Source organism: Equus caballus, chromosome 25, assembly GCF_041296265.1.
Source record: "Equus caballus isolate H_3958 breed thoroughbred chromosome 25, TB-T2T, whole genome shotgun sequence".
NCBI classification, from domain to species: domain Eukaryota; kingdom Metazoa; phylum Chordata; class Mammalia; order Perissodactyla; family Equidae; genus Equus; species Equus caballus.
Window position 1 is genome coordinate 8,858,762 of NC_091708.1, and position 12,278 is coordinate 8,871,039.

The 12,278-nt window shown below is 41.7% G+C and overlaps 1 protein-coding gene across 30 annotated transcripts in view; it reads left to right on the forward strand.

Annotated features, from left to right (window-relative positions):
* LOC100068071 (phospholipid-transporting ATPase FetA) overlaps positions 1 to 12,278 on the forward strand; it is a 129,300-nt gene that overhangs the window by 10,328 nt on the left and 106,694 nt on the right. For 4 of the 30 annotated variants that reach the window (XM_070250622.1, XM_023629622.2, XM_070250636.1 and 1 more), the window contains one exon: positions 793 to 861. The exons of 25 other annotated variants lie outside the window; for them this stretch is intronic. Coding sequence is in view for 1 of the 5 variants with exons in the window: in XM_023629625.2 (XP_023485393.1) it covers positions 859 to 861 (3 nt within the window). In the remaining 4 variants the exon portion in view is untranslated. Of the gene's footprint in view, positions 1 to 792; positions 862 to 12,278 lie in introns of those variants that run through there. One more of the 30 variants, XM_070250634.1, reaches the window with a different exon arrangement.

Sequence of the window (12,278 nt, forward strand, 5' to 3'; positions counted from 1 at the left end):
CCGTCAGGAAGACTGGGTTCAAAGCACTAGACAGAGGACCAAATGGGGCCTCACAGAATCAGAAGACTAGCAACAGGAAACAGACAAGATTATTTATGGAACAAGTTTTTAAAATTTGTTTTTATTTGTAAAGTACAACATTACCATCTTAAACTTTTAAGTGTACAGTTCAGTGACATTAAGTACATCCACATTCTTGGGCAACTATCACCACCCTCTGTATCCAGAACTCATTTCATCTTGTAAAACTGAAGCTCTGTTCCCATTCTCCCCACCTACAGCCCCTGGCAGCCACCATTCTTTCTGTCTCTCTGAATTTGACTACTCTAAATGCCTCATATAAGTGCAGTCATATAGTATTTACCTTGCTGTGACTGGCGTATTTCACGTAACATGATGTTAAGGTCCATCTATACTATAGCCTGTGTCATAATTTCCTTCCTTTTTAAGGCTGAATAATAGTCCATTGTATGTGCAGACCACATTTTGTTATCCATTCATCTGTCAATAGACACATGGGTTCCTTCTACTCCTTGGCTGCTGTGAATAGTGCTGCCATGAACATGGTGCACGAATATCTCTTCAAAGCTGTGCTTTCAGTTCTTTCGGGTCTGTGCCCAGAAGTGGAATTGCTGGGTCACATGGTAATTCTATTTTTAATTTTCTGAGGAAACACTATACTGTTTTCCATAACAACTGTACCATTTTACATTCCCACCAAGAGTGCACATGGATTCTAATTTCTCCACGTCGTGGCCAACTCTTAATTTTCTTTTTTTTTTTTTTTAATAGTAACCGTCCTAATGGGTGTGATAGAACAGGTTTTGGACACAAAACCCAGAAAACTACCCTGAGACTATGGTATGTTCTAAGAGTCTTTAAAGGCACCAGTGTAGGGGGAGGGAGCTGTTAAGGGCACAGGGCAGATTCAGATGCCAATAACCACCCAAGCTGGGGTTAAAATTGATAACCTCTTCATGAAAATTAAGAGACCTCCAGCTATATGATCAATACACAAAAATCAAGAATTTTCTTAATCAATAGCAATTAGCAATTAGAAAATATAATGGGGGCTGGCCCTGTGGCTGAGTGGTTAAGTTCGGGTGCTTTGCTTTGGGCGGCCCAGGGTTTCACCAATTTGGATCCTGGGCTCAGACATGGCACCGCTCATTAAGCCGTGCTGAGGCGGTGTCCCACATGCCGCAACTAGAAGGACTCACAACTAAAAAAATATATATACAACTATGTACTGGGGGGCTTTGGGGAGAAAAAGGAAAAATAAAAAATCTTTAAAAAAAATAATGGGAGAAAGATTCCATTCACACTAGCAACAAAATCTTAAAATATCTAAGAATAAAGATAAAAAATACAAAAAACCTATATGAAGAAACTATAAGACTTTATTGATGGACAAAATGATGGCCTGAATAAGTGGCGAAACATGGACATGTTCCTGGATGGAATACAGTGGCTCCCGTTTTCACTCAATAAAAGCCAAGGTCCTTACAGGAATCTTTTAGACCCTGCATACTCTGCCATCTCCCTCCCTGCTCTCACTTCACTGCTCCAGCTACTCTGTCCTTCTTGCTTTCTTGAACAGAATTTGTTGTCATTATTCCTTTGAAACACTCTTCCTCCAGATAGCCCCTTGGTTAACTCTCTTCTCCATTTCAAGTTTTTGCTCCATCTCAACTTTTCCATAAGGCCCACCTTGATCACCCTACCACCTCCTCTCACTCTCATACTCCTGGTCACTCTTACTGGTTAGTCTTATCTTGCTATTTTTCCCATTTTCCACAGCATCTATCACTTTCCAACATAATTTATAATTAACTTGTTTATTTTGTTGTTTGTTGGCTGCCTTTACTTGCAAGATGTTAGCTGCTCAAGTACAGGATTTTTTGGTCTGTTTTGTTCACATTAGTATGTCAAGTGCTAAAATAATGACTGGCACAAATAAGGTACTTAGGTGCTTAATACAGATTTATAGAATGAATGGTGGAAATTTTTGATGTTGCAGATATGGCTGTTCTCTCCAAATTAAGCTACAAATGGAAGGAATCCAATCTAAAAGTCCCATAAGAATTTTTAGAACATAAGTTGATTTCAGTATTCATCTGAAAGAAAATGTAAGAGAATAGCAAAAAAAAAGGTTTTTTTGAAAAGAAGGAGATTTGCCCTACTAGATATCAAAACATAAAGCTATAGTAATTAAAACAGTGTGAGACTGGTACAGAAATAGAAATAGATCAATGTAAAGAGTAAAGACTCTAGAAAGAGAACAGTGTATACAGGAGTATTTAATATGGGTGAAGGCAGCACGTCATGCTGCCATGAATGATGTTGGGATAATTGGTTCTACATCTGGAAGAAGATTAAGTTGGATACATGCTCTATAAAACACATTTCAGGTACGAGTAACTATGAAAAATAAAACAAAAATATTTTTTTAATAATCTTTAGGTTAGGAAGGCCTTTTTAAAGGAGAAAAAAATCTCGAGGTCATGAAGAAAGTGACTGCTAGACTTGAGTTTTTCTTTTTTTCAAACATCTGTACAACTTTCAAAAAAAAAAAGACAAATGTAAATGACATACTGAAAAAAGACATAACCAGGGGATTACTATCTAGAACATATAAAGAATTCTTACAAGTTAATAAGAAAAAGATAAATGATACAATATGATACAAATGATACAATAGTGGACAAAAGCTATGGAAAGGCAATTCTAATAAGTAATAAAAATGGCAAGCATATTAAAATATGCTCAACCTCACTAGCAATCATGAAAATGAAAATGAAAAACAGAAAGACAGAATTTTTTTTTTTGGCCCATCAGATTGACAGAAATAAAAAAGTATGATATTATTTAATGGTGACAAATAAGCTCTTATCCTTTTAATGATAGTGTAAATTGGTGCTATTGCATGGGAGGGTAATTTGAGGTCACCCATCAAAATAAAAACTACAGTCTTTGGGACCTAGCAGTTCTCCTTAAAGGTCTCTAATCTAAAGAAACACTTGTAATGTCTTTTAAAAAACAAAATGCCACATAGATGTTCACTGCAGCATTCTTCACAACAACAAAAAACTAAGAAACAGCCCACCAGTAAGAAAATGGTTAAATAAATTATATCTATACTTCAGAATTAAGTAGACTTAGATTACTTTCATGGAAGGGTTTCCAAGACATATTGTTAAGTGAAAGAAGTAAAATACAGAATAATATTCACATGATCTCATTTGTGGGAAAAAAAATCCCAAAATTATGTTCTGTATTTGTGTAACTGTGCGTAGAAAAGGATGTGGAAAGATGAATACCAAACAACGATTGCCTCTGGAGAGGGGAGTGGGATATGATGGTGGATATTGTGAAAAGGGACTTTAACGTTTTACTTGATATACTTGTGTCTTGTGTGAATTTTTAAAAATAAGAATGTATTCATGTACTATTTGGGTAAAAAAATAAAGTTACTTGAGATGTCTTATGGCCTCTTACCTCAGCGTAAAGACAGGGTAATTTAATTCTCCCTGTATATAGAGCCCCAATCTCTAGACTTTTGGAAAGGGATGCAAAGGGAAAGAAAATACTATTCCCATCCTTACAGTCTATAGATTTAACAAAGTGTTAAGACTCCCAAGGAGTGGATGGCAAAAGGGCAAAACTACATAAACATCATTGGGAAATAAATTATTTTTTCAGGTAACAAAATTTATCTTCTAATCAGCAATATTTTTATTTTAACCATATTAGATAAAACACTTTTTAAAATTTATTAGATTTTTTTTCTTTCTTAAATAGAATATACTCAAACAAATTTTAACTTTTAGTTTGATAACTCAGTGTTATACGTTATGGTACTATATTATTTCTATGCCTTCTAGAGCTATTGACTCATGTAGTGCTCTTATTGCCATGTTGAATAGCCCTTCTTGCTTCTGTTAGTTATCTTTCTGCTGTGTAACAAAATACTGTAAAACTTAGCAGCTTAAAATAACAGGCATTTGTTATCTCTCAGTTTCTGAGAGTTAGGAATCCAGGAGCACCTTAACTGAGCAGTTCTGGCTCAGGGTGTCTCATGAGGTTTTGGGCAGGGGTTGTAGTCATCTGAAGGTTGGGGCTGGAGGACCCCCTTCCAGGATAACTCATTCACATGGTTATTGGCAGAAGCATCAGTTCCTTACCACAGGGGCCTTTGCGTAGCCTCGTTGAACATCCTCATGACATAGAAGCTCTCTTCTCCCAGAGCAAGTGATATAAGAGAGAGAGCAAGGCTGAAAGTCATATACCACCATATTCTCTCTTAGAAGAGTCACTAAGTCTAGCCCATGTTGAAACTCCACTTTTTGTTTTTTATTGAGGTATAATTGACATACAACATTATAGCTCTATTTTTTTATTGAAGTCACATTGGTTTATAACATAAATTTCAGATGTACATTATTATTTTTCAGCTTCTGTGTAGACTACATCATGTTCACCACCAAGTCTAGTTGCCATCCATCACCATACACATGTGCCCCTTTACCCCTTTTGCCCTCCTCACCTCTTTCTCCTCTGTATCTATGTGTATGTTGTTTTTTTATCTTCCACATATGAGTGAGGTCATATGGTAATTGTCTTTCTCTGTCTGACTTATTTTGTTCAGCATAATACCCTGAGGGTTCATCCATGTCACAAATGGCATGGTCTCATCTTTTTTATGGCTGAGTAGTATTCCATTGTATATATATATACCACATCTTATTTATCCATCCATCCTCTGATGGACACTTAGGTTGCTTCCAAGTCTTGGCTGTTGTGAATAACGCTGCAGTGAACATAGGGGTGCATAATATCTTTTTAAATTAGTGTTTTCATGTTTTTGGATAAATAACCAGAAGTGGAATAGCTGGATCATATGGTAGTTCTATTTTTAATTTTTTGAGGAATCTCCATACTGTTTTCCATAGTGGCCACACCAATTTACATTCCCACAGCAGTGTAGCAGGGTTCCTTTTTCTCCACATCTTGGTCAACACTTATTATTTCTTGTCTTTTTAATAATACGGCTCCACTTCTTGAAGGGAAGAGTACCCAAGAATTTGTGGGTGTATTTAAAAACCACCATACTGGTGATGTTTGAATTCTTGAATTTTATTTTGTATAATTTTCTCTCTTCATTATTAATTCTTGCTCTTGTTATGTCTGCCTGTATTATCCCTTGAATCCTTCTAACTCATTGCTTCTGGTCTTCTTTGGAGTTGTAAACCAGTTAATCTCCTTATTAGAATTATGTGTAAAATAAAAGTAAAAATTAGATTCTGAGTGGAGGCCTAAGAAACTTCTGTAAGTACAAAACTTAACTTTAGTGCATAGGTTTCATGTTCTCTGCGTTGGCTGTTCACTGGTGAGTTGTTGCTTCCTCCTGGTTGTCTGCCAAATGTGAACTTTCTGAGTGAGGGGTTATTACGATACAGAGACTGCACTCTAGGGAACACAGACTAGAAGAAGGCTGCTTCTCTCTCTACATCTTATTTCTCACAGTTTTTCTCCCTGTATTTTCCGTGTTACTCCTTGTTATCCCCTAGTTGTTGGTATACATTTGTATGTTAATCATAATACAGTAGTTAAAAGCATGGCTCTGGAATCAGACTACCTATGTTTCATCCTGGCTTTGCTACTTACTAGCTGAGCAATGTTGGGCAAATTACTTAGCTTCTCTGCTTCAGTTTCATCATCTGTAATATGGAGATAAAATACAGGGGTACCTACCTCACCAGGTTATTTTCAGGGTTAAATGGAAAAAGGTATATAAGTGCTGACAACACAGAAAGCTCTGAATTAATGTTTCCTCTTTTTTATTATTGTCTAATAATGAATTTCTCCTGTTGCCTAAGTAAAATGCCTAAGCTTTTAGTTCATAGACACTTGTAATTAGTTTTGGCTGCCCTTTGGCCAACATGCCTTTAATATATTTCCTCTCATTTTCAGTTAAGTCCTTCAGGAATTTCAAATTCAGACACTTAGCATGAGCCAAACTCGACATAATTAGAAACTAAATCTGCTACTAAAAAAGTCACAGATCCAAAGCTAGCTATGTATGATCTTTTATTCTCCATGCCTCTGTCCTCTCTACTAGCATGACTGAGGGTTTGCCATGCTGTCACTATGTGACCAAATACTAAAGATAGGAGTTCTAGTGCAGACCTTGTAAGTAGGTATTTAGGAAAGTCCATGTCAGAACCATGACGTTATACAAATCCAGGGGCACATTTCCCACTGCGGTCTGTGAATGGTCATCACTGAAGATATTTAGTGTACAATCTGGGTGGCCGTATGTGGTGGCCCAGGCAAGAAGATAGCTGTGGAGATTAGATCTTCATTTTCTTGAACAAATTCAGTTGGGAAGACTCTACAGAACAAAAAGAATCCCTATGGTTTAAATTGGTGAAAGGGTCTCCCCAAAGGATGGGAATGGGCCTTCTGATTTCAGGACTTTCAAGCAAAAGGTAGGATTTCCAGTGCTGATTTTTGCCACTTACTGTCTCTCTGAGGCTTAGTTTTCTCAACTGTAATTGGTCATTATCTTTTCCTATATCTCAGGCTTAATGAGATGATTTTTGTAAACTATACAAGCTAAATAAATGCAAATGATGAGATTCTCTCATTTCTTATTATAGTTCTTGTGCTAAGGAAAACTAAAGTCATCAAAAGGTTAGTGAGCTGTTGGGGCTGGCCTGATGGCGCAGCGGTTAAGTGCGCAGGTTCAGATCCCGGGTGTGGACATGGCACCGCTTGGCAAGCCATGCTGTGGTAGGCGTCCCACGTATAAAGTAGAGGAAGATGGGCATAGATGTTAGGTCAGGGCCAGTCTTCCTCAGCGAAAAGAGGACGATTGGCAGCAGATGTTAGCTCAGGGCTAATCTTCCTCAAAAAAAAAAAAAGTTTCCTACTGAGAAGATAAAAACAACAGCGAACACATAGAAACAGAGATTGGATTGATGGTTACCACAGGGGAAGTGGGGAGGAAGGAGGGCTAAAAGGGTGATTAGGCACATGTGTGTGATGATGGATTGTAATTAGTCTTTGGGTGGTGAACATGATGTAATCTACACAGAAATCGAAGTATATAACAATGTATGCCTGAAATTTACATAGTGTTATAAGCCAAAGTTACCACAATAAAAAATGTGTATATATTTTCATACTGAAATAAAAGACTCAGTAGGTTTAAAGCAATAAAATGAGGTTTAATGAATTGTCTGATAACAAAATTCTAAAATGCATTGATTGGTAAGACCAAATATACCTTTAAAGAAAAATTTTTTTTTTCTAATCTCTTAGTCATCCTTTTGAGAGCGCTAACTACTAATAAAACCCTGGGGCCACAGAAGTCTATGCACAATTACTAAGCTCTGACACATTATTTAGTTTTCTGCTTATCTTTTCCCTTTGTATCTGCCATTTAAAAAAATATTTATCAAATTACATCCATAAAGTTTGTCATAACTAGATATAATTATTATTAAGTGATGATAAAATTTTAATTAATATGACATATGTTTGTTTAAAAAGGTTATTTGATCATCCGGGGAAAAAAGATTTAGATCTATTCTTTACCAAGACTGTGACTGCTGTTGTAAGACACAGCTCAAATGCCGCTTCCTCATGAAGCCTTTCTTGACTTCTCTAACTAGAATAATTCTCCTCCTTCAACCATTTGGCACTTTGTTTACTCTCCCCTCCCCCAAGTCCCCTTAAGGCATTTGGCATTTGTATTAGATCTCTTTGTACCGTTAGGTCTAATTCTCTTCCCCGTTCACAGTCTTGTTTCTGTATTTCACTGCAACGTGTACATGGTAGGGTCCCCCCCCCTCAGGTTTATTGAGATACAGTTGACATAGAACATCGCATAAGTTTAAGGTGTACAACGGGATGATTTGATATACATGTGTATTGTAGAATGCACATGGTAGGTCTTAAGTGAATGTGTAATAGACTAAAGATTAAGTTAGAAAACCAAGAAAAGAGGGTTCAGTCAGGGATTCTCATCATCTTGCAATTGTGATGTCCTGTAACTGTGATTTCGCTATCCGGTACCCCTGACTCACCTACCATACTACTTAAAATGGTCCTGGATGGCTGCTGTTGTTTAATAAACTAAAAGTGAATTTAAATGGATTTAATTTTTAGGATATCTTCATTATTTTAAAAATAGCTAGAACAGTTTGAGGTGTTCTGTGGCCTGGGTTGGAAGCTGTGGTTTAGATCCTTCTGCTGTTACAGGTATCCATTCAGTTAGATCTTTCCAATCAGCCAATTGCCAAGTTTAACATTGGTAACAGTGAGTCAGCACACAGCAGTTATGTCCTTTGTGACCTAACTCTTTACTGTCCCCACCCTGCCTTTCCCAGGACAGAAGTGACTACTATTTCCTCTCTGCTCCAACTGAAGCCACTTCTATTATCCCACTTACTCCACTGTTTTGTAATTACTTATTTATGCCCTTCTAGTGAGCTCCTTAAGGGCAGGATTATATGTTGGTAATTTCCACTTTCTCCATATTACCTGGGATGTTGTGGGTATTCAACAAATGGTTGATGTATTAATATAAGTAAGATATATTCTGGAAAGGATTCTGGCTAAATGACTGTCCCAAGGACACTTTTCAGTGTTTCTCTTCAGATGGTTTGGTGGTAAAATATGTCAGGATTTGATTTGTTTAAATTATGAAATTTTATGTATGTCAGCCTATAGTTAATTGCCTTCAAGAGCCTTCTCTTTGTAAACCACATTTTTTTTTGGATCGTCCTCATTTCCCTCTCTATCGCCTTGTCTTTTTCACCTTTTACCTGGGGTTGGTAGGAAGTAAGTCGTGACTGAGAGGTCAGTTGTTCCTCCACCTCCATCTCTAAGATCTGGAAAGAAGAGAAATTAGATTTATGACTGAGAACTACACTGTAACATCAGCACGGATCAAGGCAAAGCTATCCAGAGGCACCTTTAACAGACAGACTGGACAGGGGCAGCCCGAGGTGGAGTGGTTAAGGTCGCGCACTTCCGCTTCAGTGGCCCAGGGTTTCGCCAGTTTGGATCCTGGGTGCAAACATGGCACCGCTCATCAAGCCACGCTGAGGCGGCATCCCACATGCCATAACTAGAAGGACCCACAACTGAAAATACACAACTAGGTACCAGGGGCCTTTGGGGAGAAAGACGAAAAATAAAATCTTTTAAAAAAAAGACAGACTGGGAGGGGATCCAAGATGGCGCTGTGAGTAGTCCTCTTTGTCTCTCCCCCTTCGAGTCTACAATTATTTGGACACTTATCGCTTAACAAAGGATATCCAGACAGCATCTCAGGACGTCTGAGAGACTCACGCGACTATACATCGGAAGGCGGACGGACTTTCCTCCGGGAGGATGTGGAAATAGGTGAAAACTCTCCGACCCCGACCGAACAGCCTAGTACCAGCAAGCGGCTTTCTTCCCACGGACGCCCCCAGAAGATCAACGCACATCTAGGGCAGGAGAGAGCACACAACAGAGGAGCGACAGTGGAAATAGGTGACCAGAACCCTACCTAAACCCCCCGCAATTACTCCAAAACGCAGAGGGAAACTTTGGAGTTGCACACCTGGGCCCGCGGGGAGAGTCTCTCCCCGCCATTGGCGGGGAGATCCCGCCTGGTGTTCGCTGCGCCCGGAGGGTCGCAGAGAGAGTCGCTGAGGGTACGGAGGTCTCCCGGCTGCCACTGCCAGCACGGTGGGGCTAGGGATTGCCGGAGATCTCTGAGCGGACTGGGGCTGGGTGAAGCTCCAGAGGCCAACTCCACGCCCCGGAGGGGAAGCTCCAGACTTCCGCCCGGGCAGCAGACAAAACTCTCTGTCTGCCATTAGCAGAGGGGCCGCTCCCAGCATTCACGGCTCCGGGAAAGTCCTGGAGAGAATCCCAGAGGGCAGGGCAACCCCCAGCTGCCGTTGCCCACCCTGTGGGACTAAGGATTGCCAGAGATCTCAGAGTGGACTGGGGCTGGGGGAAGCTCCAGAGGCCGGCTCTGCGCCCCGGAGGGGAAGTTCCAGAGTTCTGCCCGGGCAGCAGACAGAACTCTCTGTCTGCCTTTAGCGGAGGGGCCACGCCCAGCATTCAACTCCGGGAAAGTCCCAGAGAGAATCCCAGGGGGCGAAGTGACCTCCAGCTGCCGTTGCCCGCCCCGTGGGGCTAGGGATTGCCGGAGATCTTGGAGAGGACTGGGGCTGGGTGAAGCTCCAGAGGCCCGCCCCGCGACCCAGAGGGGAAGATCCAGAGTTCTACCTGGGCAGCAGACAAAACTCTCTGTCTGCCATTAGTGGAGGGGCCACGCTCAGCATTCACAACTTCAGGAAGGTCCCGGAGGGAATCGCAGAGGGCGAGGTGACCCCAGGCTGCCGTTGCCCGCCCCACGGGGCTGGGGATTGCGGGAGATCTCGGAGAGGACTGGGGCTGGGTGAAGCTCCAGAGGCCCGCCCCGCGACCCAGAGGGGAAGATCCAGAGTTCTACCTGGGCAGCAGACAAAACTCTCTGTCTGCCATTAGTGGAGGGGCCACGCTCAGCATTCACAACTTCAGGAAGGTCCCGGAGGGAATCGCAGAGGGCGAGGTGACCCCAGGCTGCCGTTGCCCGCCCCACGGGGCTGGGGATTGCGGGAGATCTCGGAGAGGACTGGGGCTGGGTGAAGCTCCAGAGGCCGGCTCCGCGGCCCGGAGGGGAAGCTCCAGAGTTCTGCCTGGGCAGCAGACAAAACTCTCTGTCTGCTATTAGCGGAGGGGCCACACCCAGCATCCACAATACCGGGAGGGTCCCGGAGAGGAGAATATCAGGCAGGGCAGCAGCTGACCAGCTACCACTGAAATCAGGATCTCCGGCTATCCCCCCAAGACAGGGCAAAGGGCTCCCCGAGTTCCTGGGGAACAGGACTGGGGCTGGGGGGAGTTCCAGCGACCCAGCTCCGTAGCCTAGGAGGAAACCCTACAAGCTCACAGCAACCTCAGGGAAAGCCTCTGCACAGCACTGGTACAAAGCACCCATCCGGCAGCCACAAGGCTGGAAGACCCCGGGACAAAAGTAGCATAGCTAGGTGAACTAACCACAGACTGTAGAAGATGCCAATAGCTCTGCTGCGACCCATAGTGGACAAGTGAGGTTTTCTGGGTGCCGACAGCGACGGAGCGACAAATATAAGTGATCCCACCCCTGGCTGCTGGAAAAGCCCATAACACCGTTGCAGACCCCAAGGAGGGAGTACGTCTAGGTGGGCTGCAACAGTAGGCACCAGCAGCCTGAAGCTCCCCTGTGACGGCCCCCACGGCAGAGGAGGGAATCCAAAGGACCACTGTGACTACGAGGATGGGCCCAGGCCCAGTTAGCAACTGCGGACAGGGTTCCTGGTTGGTGCAGTATAAACAGCTGCTCCCCCACCGCAGCAGCTGAAACAAGTGAAAGGAGCAACTAAACTCTATCTCTATGCGGAGGCACAAATCAACAACATCAAGCAATATGAAAAAATACATTAAATCTCCAGAACAGAAAGAAAATAACAAATACACAGAAAACGATCCCAAAGAAAATGAGATATATAACCTAAATGATGATGACTTCAAAACAGCCATCATTAAAATAATGAGTTAAGAGAGAATTCTGACCGACAACTCAACGAGTTCAGGAGCTATGTCACAAAAGAGTTTGATATGATAAAGAAGAACCAAACAGAAATATTGGAAATGAAGAACCAAACAGAAATATTGGAAATGAAGAACACAATAGAGGAGATTAAGAAAAATCTAGATGCTCTGAACTGTAGGGCCGATAATATGGAGGAAAGAATTAGCAATTTGGAAGATGGCAATATAGAATTGCTGCAGGCAGAGGAGGAGAGAGAAGCAAGACTAAAAAGAAATGAAGAAACTCTCTGAGAATTATCAGACACAATTAGGAGATGCAACGTAAGGATTATAGGTATACCAGAGGGAGAAGAGAAGGAGAAACGGGCAGAAAGCCTATTCAAAGAAATAATGGCTGAGAACTTCCCAAATCTGGTGAGACAGATGGATCTTCAGGTGACAGAAGCCAATAGATCTCCAAACTTTATCAATGCAAGAAAACCAACTCCACGGCATATAGTAGTGAAGCTAGCAAAAGTCAACGACAAGGAGAAAATACTAAGGACAGCCAGGCAAAAGAAACTAACCTACAAAGGAACTCCCATCAGGCTATCAGCAGATTTCTCAGCAGAAACTTTACAGGCTAGAAGAGAGTG